Genomic DNA, 18,991 nt, shown 5'->3' with positions numbered 1-18,991 from the left:
TCTTGTTTATATCACACTCTAAATGTAGTACTCTTTGCCTCCTCTTGCCAAGACATAGAGGTTTCTTTTTTTGCAAACAAAGATATTTATTTTATTAGAAAACATTAAAACCAGATGATCAAAAATCCAAATTTTCTCTCTCACCAGAGCCAAAGTAAATAGGGCTGTTAAAAGATTCCCAGTGCATTTCCCCGCATTGCCAAATGTCAAGAACAGAAAGAAAAAGAATGAGTGAAAGAGAAAGAGAGAGGGATGAAAAATGTGTATTCAATCAGTTTTCCACTAATGAAATTTTGAAGATGCAGACCTTCTATGAGCTTGTCCTGTCATGTTGCTTTCAGGAGGGAGAGAGAAAAGATGGTGAGGAGAGAGCAGTTCATCATACTTTTTCCTAATTGTTATTATGATGAGATTTGTTTAACTATTTTGAAGTCGTGTAATTCAGGGATTTTCTAACTGGGGTCTGGGACCCACTAATGGGTGCCAGAGGCTCTGAAAAATATTTAAGATAAAACATTTACTTTTACATTTAATCATTTAACAGACACTTTTATCCAAAGCGACTTACAAAACGAGGAGAGCAATAAAAGCAATCAAACCAACAATAGGGCAACAATATAAGTGTTGTGACTATTCCCAGTTTTTTTTTTCATAGATATAGATTCGCAAGTGTTAGTAATGGGTGAAGTGTTGGCAAGATGCGTCTTCAGCAGTTTCCTGAAAATGGTATAAACAAAACTTTAAAAGCTCGGGTTGAGATAGGCAGGTAATTTCACCAGCATGGAACAGTCAAGGCGTCTTTGGAGAGGCTCAAAATCAAGAGATAGATATTACAACATATGTTTAGGGCTGTCAAATTTTACATAACTTAAAGTATTTATTAAATATGTTTAATGCAAAAAAAAACTACTGCTTTGGAGCGATGTTTTTGTGAAAAGCAGATAGAAAAAGAGATACACTCTCAGCTTAATACAAAGTAAATATTTTCCAGATTCTATTCTATTCTATTCTATTCTATTCTATTCTATTCTATTCTATTCTATTCTATTCTATTCTATTCTATTCTATTCTATTCTTATTTTTTGTGAGAACTGTCACGCACATAGGTCTGCCCTGTGATGATGCAGTGTTTGCTAAAGTCTTTGCCAAGCCTTCAGACACTGCAGAGGACAAATAGTATTTCAACAGTTTTGCCAGTTTTTCGGTCTTAGCAGTTGACATCCAAAACGCATCAGTAGTTTTAAGAGGAGAAAAAGAAACATGGCCGAACTGTGGTTACTCATAAAATGGAATATTGGTTGGTGGCTTCATTTTCTTCAGACCATGCAAATATGCTGGAGGTTATTTGAAAGACTGCCTTGACTCTGCTGAAATGTGCAGACTGTGAAGGAATACAGCACACTTCTTAGTAGACAAGAGATGCCCAAACCCTAAATAAATTCAGTTATAAATGTATACTTGCATTGAAAAGTCCCTTTAGGTCTATCCAACTTCATGGTTGAGAAGGCCAGCATTGTTGTAATATTGATGTGATATTTTGGATGCTAAATACAATTTTATTTTAACATTTATTATTCGCATTTACATATATGCATATATACTCTTATCCAAAGCAACTTACAGAAGAGGAACATGTTTATTATAAAGTAAGACTAGGAAACAAGCTAGACCAGCCAGGTTGCATAAACTGCTTAGACTAGTCTTACAAGTTAGTCAGTCTTAACTTAGTAGCTATGTTTATGCAACTGCCAGAGGTGAAAGGCAAAGAATAGGAATTGTGCATGTGTGTATAAGTGCCTGATGGTTATTAGTGAGAGTGACAACTGCATTTTGGAACAGAACTTTCACCCTTTTTCAGGAACTTTTTCAGGATTTTTTCATTTCTTTTTTCATGTGGTAACTCAACCTTATGGCACGCGGAGGGTATATCACTGAACCACCTTCGGTCAGTGCAACGCCAGTTACGTCATTTATGTCACCTTACCTTACTCATCGGAAGTAGTAGGTCATCCAGGTACTTTTTGCCTACTGTTTTATTAATATGGACATAACTCTCTTTTCACACACTGTTTTTTGCCTTCTATATTGTAGGAAAGTAAACGCATGTAAATACTAGTACGACAGACATCCTCAAACAATGACTTTGTGAATGTAGCCTAGACAGACTAGTGAAGTTTTGCTAGTAAACAGTGTGGCTATATACTCCACTAGGCAGAACAGTACAGAAGTGTACTGTACTTTTCAGAATGTATACTGTATAGTATGTACGCTATATGAATATACAGCCTCTACTGCACTCCATCACAGCATTCATGAAAAACAGAATTGTTAAGTTGTGGAATTAACTTTACCTGCTTTAGGACCTACAGGTTTTGGATACTGTTTATATTTCTGAATGAGCCGTCAATCAAAACACATGGAATGTCTGTACTGTGTGTTTAAACGTCTGTTCAGTGCTCAATTATTACCAACTTTATTTGGTTATTTTTCACCACTAGTGCACACAAGCATTTTTAGACACAAAGCTAACATGACCATTGCTCTGCGTTAACTTTTACCTCAGGAATTGAGAATGTTTGCAACCATTTTAACAGGTTTTGCATGAATACATTTTTGGAGGAGCAGTGAAGTTCCCTGTTTTCCCTCTGCCTTTCCGACCACCCTGTTTCAGGTACCAATCCACCATAGGACATAGCAACCAATATAAATACTCTCAGTTTCATAAATTTTGAAGTTCCTAATGTCTGAAATCATATCATACACTTAACATTATCTTTTCATCTGTATAACATCTCTTTTGACAGTGCGTTTCCATTTTTGCGAGCATGCACGCACATATACACCCAGGTTTATATGGAGCAGTACTTATTTTAATAATACCCCTAAGCCCTAAAAACTTTGGGTAGAGTATAGAATAACTAAACACATACATCTGGTGGACTCGAAGTGTCTGGGTGACCAGATGCACATGCACACACACTCATTACACATCATTTCAGAGGCAAAATGGAACATTATTTCCTTGGTCACATGCAATTCGATTAACACAAACTTGCGCACAAACACCTAAGACGCACACACAGTAACTCGGATGGAAACATGGCTGTCACGGCGTCCTTAGGCTCCGCTTTAATAGCTCTGTCAGACAAAAAGAGATGTGGCAGTACTATGAAAAGCACCATTCAGGGCTGTTAGACTGCCACACAGCCAGGCCAACTCAGCTTAAGTGATTCTGAAGGCAGCTTCACAATACACTGCAGATACTTACCGCACACCCAGTCCCATTGACCCCGTGTGCCGCCTCTGGGTAGACGGTAGGAACCAGGGGACACTTCCCCCCAAAAAACGTTCCCTTCATGTTACCTTCACCTTCCTGCTCATCTCTCTGACGATCTAATCTCTCATTCTCTCTGTGGATAACCAATGTTGTTCAGTCATTCATTTCTCTCCTTTGTTATGTTGACTTGAAATTATTGCATACATTTACATTCTTTTGAGCTTTCAGGTTACAGCCTCAGGTTACAGCCCTTCAGCCTATTTTGACTACTGTGTCTTTTGTAAATGATTGGACTTACTATTTTTTTTTTTGTGACTAATTTATCCAAACACGGCATAGTCATTTAACCTGTTCTGACTTCAGGTTACACATATGTGGTACACAAATCTCTTTTGTAAACAAAACAAACAAAAAAAAATCTGTAATTGTTTTATAAGTCTCACATTTTCTGAGCAATTCTGGAGCTTTGTTTTGTGACACTTCTCATCTTACAATCTCCCCGGAAATAATTATTACTGGATTGTTTTTCATAGGATTGTTTATTTGCAATACTATAGCTTTATTAGCATCTTCTAAGTTATTAAGAGCAAAATACACTATGATTTAAGAGTTTGGGGTCAGCAAGGACATGTTAAGTTGATTAAACATGTCAGTAAAGGCTTAAAGGCATTTCTGTCATAATGACTCTGATTGTTTGGCATGGTAATGAATATGACAATATTGATATGTTTGGTCTTGGCGGAATAGATCTGCTACGCTGCTGCTGCTGTTGGTTATTGCTGCTGCTGCAAAGAAAGCACGGGAGTTGCTACTTGCTGTGAGCAAGTAAGCCATGCTACTGCTGTACAATATAGCGTTGATGAATTGGCCTTAGCAGATCTATACAAGTGGAGCTGGGGAAGGTGGAGGGTTTCTGTAAGCGCGCCAATGCTGACCACGAATTTGAAGGTTGAGCAGCAAGCTCATTGGCTACTGATACATCAGGAACCAATCAGCGGTGTCCTATAGAGTGATTGCAAGCAGAATGAGTTAAGGACTAATAAGTCTGTGCCATCTAGAGATTCATGACAACACTTTGTATTTATAATGTTACTGAATGTTTCTATTTTAAATAGAGTTTTTTTGTTCATCATCAACAACATAAAAAAAAAAAAATCCTGAAATTAAAGTATCATGATTTCCACAAAAATATTGTGCAGCACAACTGTTTTCAACATTGATGATAATAATAAGAAATGTTTCTTGAGCACCAAATATGCATATTATAAGGATTTCTGAAAGATCATGTGAAGACTGGAGTAATGATGCTGAAAATTCAGCTTTGCCATCACAGGAATTAATTAAGTTTAAAATATATTGAAATATAAAACAGTTATTTTAGTTTTAGAATATATTTTTTATACATATGAAAATATTATTGTTTATACTGTTTTTGATCAAATAAATGGAGCCTTGGTGAGCATAATATACTTTTTTCAAAAATATAAAAAAACAATACAGACCCCAAACTTTTGAACAAAGTTTTTTATTTCTTCCCATTTATTACCTTTTTATTTTAGCAGACTATGAATGATTAAAAACAAACTGTATTTATGAAAGATATTTCATTCAGAGTTTGTCACACATAATCATGTACAGGAGGGGTAGCCTATATGACACACTTTGACACGAGTACACACACATTCCATGGCACTGACTACACTTTTGTGTCTTGTTTTGAGGCAGTGTCACTCGTGGAGGGTGTTGTCCTCATTAACAACACTGTTTTGTCTTTTGGTTGGATGGGAATGTGGTGCAGGCTGAGGTGGGAACTGCCTGATTTAACCTTTTTGAAAAATTTCCCACACTTTCCACGTGGAATGAGTGAGCGTTGGCGAGACTTGCAGTATCAGCGCTCCTGATTCATACCCGTGAAAGTACCAGAAAAATTACAATATGAAAGCTTTCTTTCTAGTTTCATTTGATATGCTTACAATTACCAGCATTACAGCAGAGGAATGATTTATCAGTCACTTATGGAAAAGATTAAGTTATGGGAAGGGCTGTTTCCACTGGTCGTTTGGTCTGTGGATGGTGTCACTGTCACTCATGCATGTTTCTGCTTAAAATGTTTTGACATTTGAGGGTATTTTCTCTTGACTCTTTTTCTTTCTTCACTTTTTCTAACCTTTTCTTATTGTTTATGTTGAATTTGTCGGACATGATTTAGATGGGGCAGTGGGTAAGTTAAGGCCTTCATTGTTTTCAGACTAGACGTTCCTATTCATGAAATTACTGATTTAATTAAGCAAGGGTCCATTGCATGAGGGATGTGGGGTCAGAAATGCATATACCTTCCTTGCTTTTAATGCTTCAAGCTTCCTGTTCTCTTATTTTCTTCCTCTGTGTCTACAGCAGGATGAATTTATGGACTGGTGGAGCAAGTTTTATGCCTCCACAGGTGAGAGGAACAAGTGTGGAAGTTATATGGAGAAGGGCTTTGATACACTGCAGGTAAGGCATCACAGTAATGTTGTCCCTCATGTTTTTCTAAATGCATATGACTGACTTTCTTTCATACTTCTGCAGAACACAAAATAAGATTTTTGTTCATACAATGAAAGTCAATGGGACCCAAAACAACATTAGACCCCCCAAAAACATTAAAAGGCTTTTCACACTGCACTTAACCCTGGGGTATAGGTGTTCTAAACTCTGCTTTTAACCCAGAACGTTTCACACTTGTAATTAGGAAGCAGGGTTAGCACTGCTTTTGACCTGGGGTTGCGAAACTCCGAAGCCGGTTGAGCAACACTTTTGCAGTGATAACCCACTCTGTGGTGCCAAACTTGTGCAGTGTAAAACAATGCTATGTTAGAATGTCACATCTAGAAACTGTGATTGCATGCCAAATTGCAGGCCTCATATTCACATGCTTTGGATAATATTAGTCACAGAAACACTGTGTTGTTGTGTTGTTTCAATATTTGAAGGGGAAACATGTTTTATTCTTAATTCTATAGTCCAAAAAGTCTAATTCGGGAAAACTTGATATAGGTCAATATATACAGGGCACAGGGCAATATATAATACAAGGATACACAATGCTAGAGCCTTTATTTAAACAGGTCACTTAGGCTATTGTGTTCTTCCAATCAATGACTCTGACACTGCAAATATTCAGATAAGAACGTTAACACAGGATTCTTTTTTAACCCTGGATAAGGTATGAGTGTGAGACGTAAAAAACAAAGTAACCCAGGATTATATTTACCCAGGGTTTAGAATGGAAAAAGCCTTATATAAAAGACTTATATAGCCCTTAAAAAAAAATATATATATATATATATATATATAATATAACAGTAACATGAGTAACTTTCAATATGGGAGGAACTATCCTCTTGAAGAACCAGTTCATGGTTTCCTACAGAGCTAGAGAAATAAAAAGTTCTTTGTGGAACTTGAAGGAATAATTCACTCAAAAATGAACATTTTGTCATTGTTTATTCATGCTCATGTCTTCCCACTGGCACGTCTAACATGATCCCAGCGGTATGAAATCTGTACATGGAGATTAACAGCAAAAGTTTATCATAACTATATAGTGACATTATCAGTGCCCAAGCAATACCAACATAAGGATGCCAGAATCCGAGGTTGCGGAAACATCAGCTCCACACACAGCCAAACTTCAAAGCCCTGCGGTCTCCCTAGGGAGTGAATATGCCTACTTTCAAATGCTCACCCACCCCAACTCCATACACTCCAGCCCACTTCCCACAAGCTTATCCATTTATAATAGAGCCAGTGGCTGCCAGATTCCCAACTTTTCCGATGAATTCATGTCGGGGTTGCCGCAGGGGGATAGCCAAGTGCAGACAAGGGCTCCATTACTGACGTCATCGAGCTGTTTTCCCCCCAGCCCACACCTCCCTATCATCCCTCGATCTCTGGCCGGTTTGTCAGCGATCTCCCCTGTCACCACGTTCTCTCTCTACTTTCCTTAGCCATTCTTTCCAACCTTTCAATCTATAACGTGTCCGTTAGTCATCTGGCAGGGGCCTCGGGTCTCAGGGCTACCTGCGGGGAACAGGCCCAGTTATTGGCTGCCACCGTGTGAGAGTGTCCCACGCACCGGGAGGAGCGGCAGACAAAATCACTTTCCCTAAAACTGCTGAGATGAGCTGTTATTTTGGGCTTATGGTGCCTGAGGGACAGACTGGAGGCAGGGAAAGAGCAAAAGAGACTGGGAGAGGGTTTCATGTGATGTGTGTCGTGTCACACGTTCAGGGATCGGGCCTGAGTGAGTCAACTAGAAAAACAGATCGACTCGCTTACGAGGATTCCTTCATACTTTTGTCACTAAGTTGTCTCCTGGGTGGCCGTTTGGTTGGAGAGTTGTGCGCCGCTAGTTAAAAGTTGTGTAATGTCACGGCAAAGCATATTTTCCTTGGGTACAAATCGTTTTTGCGCATTTTATTGAAGTTTTAAACATTCTCATAATAAGGAATTTCCAAATCTTTTTGCATTAATGGTGCATTTGAGGTAGTTTGACTTGTGCCTGAAATGTTAAACCCACAATTAAAGATCTCAGAGTCCAAGCTTCTTAAAGAAAACTGCTTTGGCAAGACAAACAATGGATGTCTTGTATATAGCATGTGTCCTTTCAGCCCTTTGAGTTGATTGAAGCTCATTTTTAAAGAGCTAGATCTGCATGCAAATCATATATCACAAAATACACATTCTCCTATGCTTCCTTTCTCAGGTATATGACAGAGAACTGGAGAAAACGGAAGGCTTTGAAAAGTTTGCTGATTTCTGTCAAACGTTTAAACTTTACCGTGGAAGAACCCAGAATGAGAGTGAAGACCCTTCTGTTGTTGGAGAGTTCAAGGTAGGGTAATTATAACATCTCAGTTATAACTATCAGCTGTCTGATACCACATGTGCTCTCATTCAGTCTTCAAGAGGGAAAACATTCAGGCGTCGCCAGATGAAGCAAGGGATGGGTGTTGATGCTTATTAGCTGAGCTAATAAAGATAATTGAATCAGGCCTTCTATTTAACAGATCACATACTTGCATCTGGCAGGTTCAGTTTGTTCTTTGTCAAATTTACCTTTGAATAATTTTTTCATTTCGACCGTTCTGCTACAGAGAGTCTCGTGCCATTCTTTTGGTGAACTATGAACTCCCAAAATGTGTCTCCTTGCCTTTTTTACAGACACTGCTTCTTAAATACAGAGGTTCTTCAATTGTTCTTTGCAGGACCTATAGGTAACCCTAACCTTAACCCTCTTATAAAGAACCATTTTATCTTGTACAGGTACTGGTTTCTGGGTTCTTTAGCATCAGTACATTGATAGTTTCTGAAGAACTAAAGAATAAAAGGTTGGTTTTTTTTGGAACTTAATTATAATTTCTAAAAAAAAAAAACATTTGTAAAAAAATTAATTCACACAAATTTTTTTATTTTGTCAACATGTCATGTCTTCTGTGGAAAACAATTGGTCATGTTTTATATAATTTCAGACTAGAGATGTTTTAGTAATATTTATATATTATTATAGTAAGTCCAGTTTATATATATTTACTGTTATTTGGTTTATTTGAATTTTTTCATTTTTTTCCATGCAATATTTATATTTTATTTAAGCTCCATTTCAATTAATAGTTTTGTTTTTTGTTTTTGAAAACATATTATGTTTTTGTTTTTGTTTAAAAGTTTTAGTTAACAATACAACACATATTACTCTCAAATCTCATTTGAAGTACGATCGGTCATATGACATGCAAGAGCCAACAAAAAGAATGACAATAATATGGGGTAGAAACGTTTGGTTTTGTATTTTTTTTATTTTTTTTATTAAATGCTTTTCATTTTTTGGTGCACCTTTAAAAAGACTCTCCTATGGCATCTGGCTTTAAAACTCATTTTGATTCTAATGGGAACCTCTAATTTGAAGAGTGTAGATGCTTTTTCATGGTTTATTTGGATTACAACTGGTTTAGTTCTAGTCGGATTTGAGGGAACTAAATTTGAGGGATTAAAGTGTAATTTGAGGTCTGTCTGGAGGCCCCAGACAGCAGGTCTCCAGAAAAAAGTAAAACTAAATTGCACCATGAGTTACACTGACTCCTGTCCCGTCCTCCTTCAGGGTTCATTTAAGATCTATCCATTGCCTGACGATCCCTCGATGTCTGTACCCCCACGCCGGTTCTCCAAGCTCCCCCCGAACGGAATAGAGGAGTGTCTGGTACGCGTCTACATCATCCAGGCCTATGGCTTACAGCCCAAAGATACCAATGGCAAGGTAGGTATGACACAACCAAAATACATGAAAAAGGAAAGGAACATGCTAACTAGCCGTTTGCCTTTCAGTGTACTTGTATACGGATCAGGGTTGGGAGAGTTTGTTACAACAGCCCTTGTATTTTCAGTAGATGCATTCACAAATCTTTGTAGTTTTTTTGTCAGCCAGACGAGCCCTTTGCGAAGCCTCTGCAGTGCCAGAGTCATAAGAGAGCCGAGAAATGTCTTTATGAAAACATGGAGCCACCCTTTTACCCACAACCATAAACTCTCAATCGCTGCCCGAGACCTGGCCAACACGCCACCACCGCTGGCCCTGAGTCAGATGGGCTTTCCCTTCATTAGTTGCGAATATGCTAAGATGACGTCCTTTCATCACCTACTCAGGCCAGGAGTTATGATATGGAACATTTCACACATGTACTCTCTGCCTTTAAACACGCACTGATCACAGAGATTTGATGCTTTTTTCCACCACGAGAGCAAACAGCGGCTGTTTTAAGTACAAAAAGAGGGCGTGCTGTTTTGGATATTGTTGCTTATAGTATATATGTGTGAGTGTGTGGCTATGTTAACACATACTAACAAGCACTTCTTGTTCTTTCTTAGTGTGACCCCTATGTTAAGATCACACTTGGCAAGAAATCAATCGATGACCACGACAATTACATACCCTGTACTTTGGACCCCGTCTTTGGAAAGTGAGTATCTCTCTTTTCTCTCTCTCTCTCTCTCTCTCTTTCTTTCTGTCTCTTTGAACAGATTCTCGCACACACATATAGAAACACGTCATGGCAAGGATTGATTATACCAGCAGGGGTCGCCACACTCATAATAATGATGACCGCCCTAATTTTAGTCTTGATGTCGGATACGTACAAGAAGGAGAGTGATATGGTGGATAAATGATACAGAGACAGAATATGAAGCATGTGGATGATTACCTTGGAGAATTTTTAAGCAAAATCATTTCTGACAAAAGGAATTATTCAAAGATTGAAATGTGTGTATTTTGCTTCTCATTTAGGATGTTTGAGCTGACGTGTTCTCTGCCTCTTGAGAAGGACCTAAAGATCATGCTGTATGATTATGACATGGTCACTAAAGATGAGAAAATCGGAGAGACCGTCATTGATTTGGAGAATCGCTTCTTGTCGCGCCATGGTGCTCGCTGCGGGCTGCCACAGTCCTACTGTCTGTAAGAAATCCCTCTGTCTCTCATCCTATTTCCTTTCACCTCACAGTTATTAGTAGTCATTATAAAAACTGTAAAGAACAGGTAGTTAATGTTTAAGCCATGTTGGAGTCATGACCTATTCATGACCTTTGAATCCCATCGGATTCAGTCATATTCTGATCCTGACTTTCATCTTCTCTGACTCTGCTGTAAAAACTGCTTAAACCAGTCTAAGATGAATAGCTGGTCTTCTAGCCTGGCCAAGCTGTTAAGAATAGTCTGTCATCCTGGACCACCAGCTAAACAAGTTGAAACCAGTTTCCCCAAGCTGTCTACCTGCGAAGACCAGCAAACCACCTTTTTATTATTATTATTTTATTTTTTAAATTGAGTTGAATCCTGTATCATGTTGTGATCCTGCTTGGGCAATCTTGTTTTTGACTTATTCAGGTTACACAGTCTCATATTCTTTTTCCCCAAATAACATATTTTTATTTATTTATATTTTTAATCTTTATTTATTTATATTAATTATAAGAACTGCATACTTTGTTTTACTTTATTTCTTATTTTATGTACTTAAGTATTTTTTATTATTTTCATTTAAATATTTAAATATGTAACATGTATTTTCCATTTTGCAGAGCCATGCTGTTTCAGAATAGCTTGTTTTATGGGGTGTTCAGCAAAAACATACCAGCCTAAAAAGCTTGGCCTGGCTAGGAGACCAGCTAACCACCTTAGGTTTTTTTGTTACCAGAGTAATCATCTCCTATATGTAAAAAAATACTGTTAGCTGTCATAACAACTGTGATAATGCATTCTGCTCAGATTCACCCTTGGTTTTGGATTATAAATTAACTCTTTATATTTCTGTACCGACTCTAGTTCGGGAGTTAACCAGTGGCGAGATCAGCTAAAACCATCCCAGTTACTTCATCGTCTGTGCGAGAGGCGAAACTACAAACTGCCTGTCTACAAGCAGGATAGAGTCTATTTCAGAGGACAGGAGTACACCATCGCAGACCTTGGTCAGTGTCCTAAACACACACTCCAAGTAGACCTAGTTTCCTACTAGTGAATTTAATGTTCATGATATTTGATCGTTAATTCTGCAATTGCCATTCCCAAAGAGCGGCTTCTTGGAGAATTGTGCGCAGCAATGCACATGAATGTGTACGTACGAATAAACACGGGCATCACGAACTATGAAACCCGCCGAAAGAAAGTGGAAGTCTTTTCTTTGGAGCTGCTGAAAGCATTAGTCACGACTAAGAGCTAATCAAAGCAGCAGCCTGACTCCATCACATCTTCCGTCATTAAAAAAAGTGAGCCGAGCACGAGATCGGCTGCGGTTCTGTGAAAACACTGACAGAAAAAGAATAACGATATATGTCTCGGCTTGTGCCATACATCATATCTGTGTGTGTGGGATCACAGAGCTGTCGGGGAGGCCGCTTGGCTGTTCCTGCTCGGGCGCTATGAGCGGAAAGAATGAGTTGTTCCTCTGTGTGAAGAAAAACAAGTGTGATATTGTAAAGACGAAGGACTTGTGTAAACATACAGCACCTATGACATAGTCATTCATTCACAGCAAATATATCACTCCTTGCCACAGCAACCTGACGTCCCCTCCTGTTTTAAAGTGTGCCCCTGGGATGACAATGCTACCTAGTGATAGTTCACCATTAGGTGTGTATTATGTTGATCAGATCCTCCCAACACTTCTGGTTTGACCTCTAAGCCCTTTAAGTCCCATGGCCGTCTTTCTACCAGTCAGATGTCACACAGGGCCAACAGAAAGCCAAGCTCTCCAGTCATTTTCCCTTCCATGATGCTTTGGGATGAGGCCGGCTTCAGATTTATGGGGAACTAGCATATAGGCATGTTCAGCCAAGGTCAACACTGTGGTGAGCTTCTCAGCCTCCTGCTCCCGTGTCTCGCCGCGGAAGAATACTACATCTTTTTGTTTGGCCCACGTAACTGCGGCAACCCGCTCGTCAAAGCAATTATCAGGTGGCCGTTTCGGGCATCCAACTTCATGGCAGAAATTATCTTCCTCCACTTCAGTCTTTTTCCTCTTTTCTCCACACTCCGACCATGTTTCCCTCAGGGACATGACACAGGGTTTCAAACCATAAACTCAACAGTGGACGTTTATTTTTTTCTTCTCTCACTCTCTCTTTTTGCTTTTTGAAAGGGGAAACTCTCTTATTAGATCAACAGCAATGAAATCAACGCATCATCTGAGAAAAGGGGAAAGATAAACATTTCCGACTATTTAAGTGGAATGCTTCATGAATGTTGGCTCTTTTCTGCTCTAGGTTATGACTTCATAAAACCCAATGCCCAAGTGTTCTTCATATCAAATCAAAGGTTAAATAGTGGTTCCATTTCATGGTTTTTATGGAAAATAACATTATGATGAATCTTCCTTATATCTTAAACAATTTTAAGCTAAACATTTTTTTGGGACCTTCTGCGTCAATGTGAATATAATCTACAATGACCTTATGGTTGACTACATTTGGCCCTCAGATGAAGGGAAACCTCTAAACCCTAACTTGGGACCAGTGTTGGAGCGTCTAGCTCTGTTGGTGTTGAGAAGGCAGGGTCTGGTGCCAGAACACGTAGAGACTCGACCAATCTACAGTCCACTGCAGCCAGATATAGAACAGGTAACAGTATTCTTATTACAAAAAAAATACTATATATTAAATAATATATTAAAACATATTATTTACATTTATGATTTTATATTTTTATTTTATATTGATGTAATTATTATTTTATTATTATTATTATTATTATTATTTTTCATGTTTTTTACGTGTTGCCCTGTCAGTCTTCAAGGAGTTATTTTATTTTCCAACACACAGGGTCGGTTACACATGTGGGTGGACCTGTTCCCTAAATCTTTAGGTCCACCAGGACCTCCATTTAACATCACACCACGCAAAGCTAAAAAGTAAACGCATTGCTTTTGTTTAATATCTATCATTTTGCCTCGAAACACATCCAGAAGCATAACATATCAGCATTACATGTTTTCTGCTCCCATAGGTTCTTCCTGCGCTGTATTATATGGAACACAAGAGATGTTATCTTGGATGATGTCAGTGTTACTGGGGAGAAGATGAGTGACATTTATGTGAAAGGGTACATCTGGGTGTCATAAATGGGTTGTTGGGTTTGTGTATATGAGCTCTGGTTAGATTAAGTTGTTATTGTTTCCCATGTCAGGGGCCTGTTGCTTGTCTGTTGCCACTGTGACCAATAGTAACAAGGGCATGCAAAAATTATCGATCAGTAGCTACAAACACACAGTTGCAAGGCAACCATAGACCCTAGCTGTAGGTCAATTACAGCTAAGCTGCATTGTCTTCTAATGTGTTGGAAATGATGTGTCGGGTAATTGCGAATGTTATTTTTTCAATCCTAGCTGGATGCACGGCCACGAAGAGAACAAGCAGAAAACAGACGTGCACTATCGATCTCTGGGAGGTGAAGGCAACTTTAATTGGCGGTTCCTCTACCCCTTCCACTATTTACCTGCAGAACAGCTCTGCACCATTGATAAGAAGGTGAGGTGTGATCTAGGCTTAGTGGAAACAAAAAACAAGTGAGAAACAAATGAAAGAGAAACTCAAACCCTGTCAGGATTTATATCCAAAAATCTTCTGCCTTGATTGAATCTGAAAAGGTGATCCGCAGGTCACCCTGCGTGATTTGCAGAGGTTTTGTCTAACGCCCACATTTTGAAGGATATCACTGCTGTTGGCAGGTGTTTAATGCAATGTTTCAAACCCAGAAATGTTGCTGGCTGCATCTGGCATGCTTCCACTGACCAAACGTGGTACATGAACATCTTGTAACAGCAAGACAGTCCAGCCTTCAGACTAGCCAGCTCAGGGAAAACAGCTGTGATGGACAAGGCACTTAAAGTGAGGTTTTGGCAGGCAAGAGATCAGTTATAGTAAGATTGAAGATAGCGGTTCCACCCATTAAACTGAGGGCAGCCCGCAACAGCTGTCAAACGATAGATCCGCTTTGGCTGAGCTTTGTTGGAAGCAACACACAATAGAGCGGATACATGGTGAAACAGATTCTCTTGTATGAAACACGGCTCTCAGTGATAATTGGAAGTGATTCCATATTTGCAGTGTTTGTTTTGATGGAGTTGTGTGCAGTTGTCAGGCAGGATGTGCAAACCGACGGGGCCTATTTACCGATGAACGGCAGCAGTTCAGCTCTGTGAAGTGGGAGTTCATTATCCTCCATGTGTTTGTCCACACATCCATCACGGGTACAGTACAGTAGGAATGCTGTCACGCAGTTGGAATCCTGTCTGGCGGTGGGGTGCAGAATCAGGGTTGTAGTGGGAGTCGCTAACACTGTTTTCTGACTGGGACGTTTCTGTCGCTCACGGTTGCTCTCACTCTCGCTCTGTCTCTCACCCTCTTTCTAATTCTGCTTCGCACATTCACGCGATCATTTCCTCACTCTGTCTTTCTCAGTCGTTGTCTTGGTCTGTCAGTTTATTTCTGCTTCTCTGTTTCTTCTAGAGGTGGTGTAGGTCATTTCTAGGGCTGGTAACTAAAAGGTTGTTGGGTCTTATCTCACAAGTGAGGCACTTGTTATAAAGTCAGCATTAAGAGATATAAACTTTTTAGTTCATATCTCGCAATTCTGACTTTATAACTCGCAATTGCGAGTTTATATCTCACTATTCTGAGAAAAAAGTCATTGTGAGAGAAAAAGTTGCAATTATCTTTTAAATAGTTTTATTCCGTGGCGGAAACAAGCTTCCACAGTTATCTGTCGATATTACTGATGCTTTAATTGATTGGTATCTCAAATTTGGATATTTAATTTTGCATGCTCATTTTCCCCATTTCTACATTTATATGACCTTTTCCATTATCTAACACTCCATTAAGTTAATTGTTGCGAAGGTTCTTTGTGTGGGATGAAAGAAGACAAGGGTCGGCGTAACGGGGACTCGTACAATTTATTAATAACAAAAACAAAACAAAGAAAAGGTGCGCCACATGCGCGTTTACCGTAGTAAAACTACAGCACAATACAAAGACACTCTTTCCCACTGGACTCAGCTCTCAGTTCACTTTTATCAAACTCTTCCCGATGTGTAAACTCAGTCCATTCACAAAAACTCTTTCCGACGTGCAACTCAGTCCTTTTGTCAGCCAGCAGGTCGTGAGTGTTCGTACGAGTCCCCCAGTCCTTCTCTCTCTCGCTCTCTTGCATCAGCCAGCTTATATGCGGTCTCCCCACGCCAATTACTGCAATCAGAGACAGGTGTTTGTCATTTTGCACTTAACCCACTTACTTACCGCTCGGCTCCTCCCTTACTCTCTCGCTGCAGACTCCGCAAAACCACGCCCCCCTCATCACATTAATATTTAAAAGACTAATACTCCTGTTAAATGTAGTAATTACTGTACATGATAAAGTTTTGATGCTTAAATTCACTTGTAGTATTAAAAATGGTTGATTTTTTTTATTTTTTTTAGACAAATTATAGAATTTTAGTATCTATCATATTCTATAATTTGTCTATATATATATATATATATACAGGGTTTGAAATTAACACCCGCCAACCCACCACATGCGGGTAAAAAAATTAGCTGTGGCTGGTAATACTGTCGGATCACTAGCCAATTTGGCATGTTACTTATATTTACTCACTTTGCTGTTTAAGTTTGTGTAAACTAAATCTGCGCAGATTTAGCGCAAATACTCAACTCGTGAGTCATCATGATATATTAAATACAGCGTTTTGCGCAGAATCTGCGCATATCTAGCTTACTTGAACATGCACGTCAGTCTATTAGTAACTACGCTAAAAATAACGGTGCGCTTGGTCATTTGCGTTGAAGCAATAGCGAAGATTAAAAACCATTTGGTTAACAGAAAATACATTATTTTCCAACACCCTATTTTTTTGGTGAAAAGGATGAGGATGAAAGAGGAAGGCAGGAGATGGCTGGATGACAGGATTTTGTTTGTATAAGAAATGAATGTGCAAAATACTAATTTTATATATATATAAAATATATATATATATATATATATATATATATATATATATATATATATATATATTTGTCATACCATGTCATACCATGCTTCATACGTCATGAAGCACGTGTAAAATCAGTCCAATGGAAGCCCACTACGACATATGTGACGTCATAGACCAGGAAATTATAAAGCAGCCCTGAAATCAGACCGCGACAGCTTCTGTACCTTCAGCAAGCGCTCTCTGTATATCTGTCCTTGTCTATTTATTGTTGTCTGTCAAGCCCAATATATATATCATTATTATGGCGAGCAAGCAAGATTATAGACAGTGTGTTGTTCCCTGCCCTCGTTATATTACGGGTGGGGACACACATCAGCTTTGTGTTGCTTGTTTGGGAGTGGAGCATGCCCAGTCAGTCCTCGAGGGGGCTGATTGTGAGCATTGTATGAGTCTATCTATGAAGATGCTCCGCTCCCGCCGATCGTTCTTTGAGGAGAATGGTTTGGTTCGCGCTCCCCGCGCTGGTCCAGCTGTTGCCTAGACATGGCGGCGACTCGCATTTTGGGGTTCGCAAACGGATCTGACAGCGTGGGTTTGGACGGGCCCCGCCCTATCTCAGCTTTCACCTGCAGATCCAGTGTGCTGCGAACAAAACAAATAAAAATATTAAGAAAAAGGCAGATGTTTGATTTTTCAATAAATAGGCAGCTCATAACTCTGTTGAATAAAGAGGAGCTTTTAAAAGGAGGCTTTTCTAATGCTGTTGCTAGTTAAATATTTACTGGACAGCTGAACATTATGAGAGTGACAATAAAAAGAGTTTATTAGATGAAATATATCTAAAAAATCAGGAAAACTCTGTATCTCAGCCTCCTCGTCGGGGACTACTGGTTTTTCCCTATCTCCACACTGAGGTGTCGAGATCGTGGAATGAACCGGTTTCTATTTTATGTGTTTAATACCCAAACGTCTAACTAGAGTATTGTTATGGGTGTTAAGTATCATGGTATGACAGTGCCTTTGATTATAGAGACGCTTGCGAGCTTTCTCTCTCCCGAGTCGACGTCATCATTTTTTAACCCCGACGTTACCCACCAGCCATCTTTAATAATAAATACATTTTATGAGGCAGTACTGGTGGGTAAAGTATTTAGGACACTAAAGGACATAGATGAATGTGAGGATGTCAGCATTGACTCTATTCGAGAATATATTCGAGAATATATATATATATATATATATATATATATATATATATATATATGTGTTTATATGTATACGTTTTTCTGATATAAAGAAAAAGAAAGATAAAAATGTCTGTTCTTCTGGACGCTCCGCTTTCAAGAAAACTAAACCTTTCAGTGGCATTCCAGAGGTTTCTTCCTCACCAATCTATGTTCCTGAAACTGACATAGAGTGCAAAAAAAGAAGACCTGATGCCGAGGCTATCAGGCTTCTAAGGGTGGTCCCCTCTGGACGGTTTTGAGAAATCGTTTCTCCTCGGCACCCTCTGGGGTGCGACTCTCTGAGGAGGGTCGCAGCGCTGCCAGTTCGGTTGTTCCCTGCATGTTCGCCGTTCAGGGCACCGAGGTGTCAGCGTCCCCATACGATCCTCCGAGGAGGGTCGTAGAGCAGTCAGTTCGGTCTCCCTGCCGGTTCGCCGTTTCAGGGTGCCGAGGTGCCTGCTTTTTCCTATGATCCTCCGAGGAGGGTCGTAGGAACTAAGCTAGTTAGAGGTAGGCAAGATCTAAATAAAAAGAGGACTGTCGCCATCTCTAATAAAGCTTAGACAAGAAGTCCTGCCGAAAGAAAAAGGAGGGACGGTTTTGAGAAATCGTTTCTCCTCGGCGCCCACTGGGGTGCGACTCTCTGAGGAGGGTCGCAGCGCTGCCAGTTCGGTTGTTCCCTGCCGGTTCGCCGCTTCAGGGCGCCGAGGTGTCAGCGTCCCCGTGCAATTCTCCGAGGAGGGTTGTAGAACGGTCAGTTCGGTTGTTCCCTGCCAGTTCGCCGCTTCAGGGCGATAAATTCTCCGAGGGGAAATCCGTTTTCGCATGATCAAGGTCACGCGGCTATGCCTACGTGCCTCGGTCATGTGGAAGAACCTTGGTTCCTCGCCCAGGCCCAGTGTTGGGGGTTTCTTGTCAACGCATAATGCTATCGACGGATGCTTCCCTCACAAGTCGGGAGTGATCAT

General features: G+C 39.7%; 1 protein-coding gene across 24 annotated transcripts in view; it reads left to right on the top strand.

The window, feature by feature from the left end:
- Positions 1-18,991, top strand: part of dysf (dysferlin, limb girdle muscular dystrophy 2B (autosomal recessive)) — a 110,946-nt gene that overhangs the window by 71,784 nt on the left and 20,171 nt on the right. For 16 of the 24 annotated variants that reach the window (XM_077228259.1, XM_077228260.1, XM_077228248.1 and 13 more), the window contains 10 exons: positions 5,672-5,770; positions 8,025-8,153; positions 9,417-9,572; positions 10,181-10,272; positions 10,599-10,769; positions 11,637-11,779; positions 13,287-13,426; positions 13,628-13,716; positions 13,812-13,907; positions 14,191-14,332. In XM_077228259.1, the coding sequence (XP_077084374.1) occupies positions 5,672-5,770; positions 8,025-8,153; positions 9,417-9,572; positions 10,181-10,272; positions 10,599-10,769; positions 11,637-11,779; positions 13,287-13,426; positions 13,628-13,716; positions 13,812-13,907; positions 14,191-14,332 (1,257 nt within the window). The remainder of the gene's footprint in view (positions 1-5,671; positions 5,771-8,024; positions 8,154-9,416; positions 9,573-10,180; positions 10,273-10,598; positions 10,770-11,636; positions 11,780-13,286; positions 13,427-13,627; positions 13,717-13,811; positions 13,908-14,190; positions 14,333-18,991) is intronic. The other 8 variants (XM_077228261.1, XM_077228252.1, XM_077228241.1 and 5 more) reach the window with 1 other exon arrangement.

The sequence above is a fragment of the Siphateles boraxobius genome, unplaced genomic scaffold (assembly GCF_051911475.1).
Source record: "Siphateles boraxobius isolate OS27281-9 unplaced genomic scaffold, OSU_SipBor_1 130, whole genome shotgun sequence".
NCBI classification, from domain to species: Eukaryota; Metazoa; Chordata; class Actinopteri; order Cypriniformes; family Leuciscidae; genus Siphateles; species Siphateles boraxobius.
Note: the sequence above shows the minus strand (reverse complement) of the source record. Positions and strands in the feature narration are given on the sequence as shown.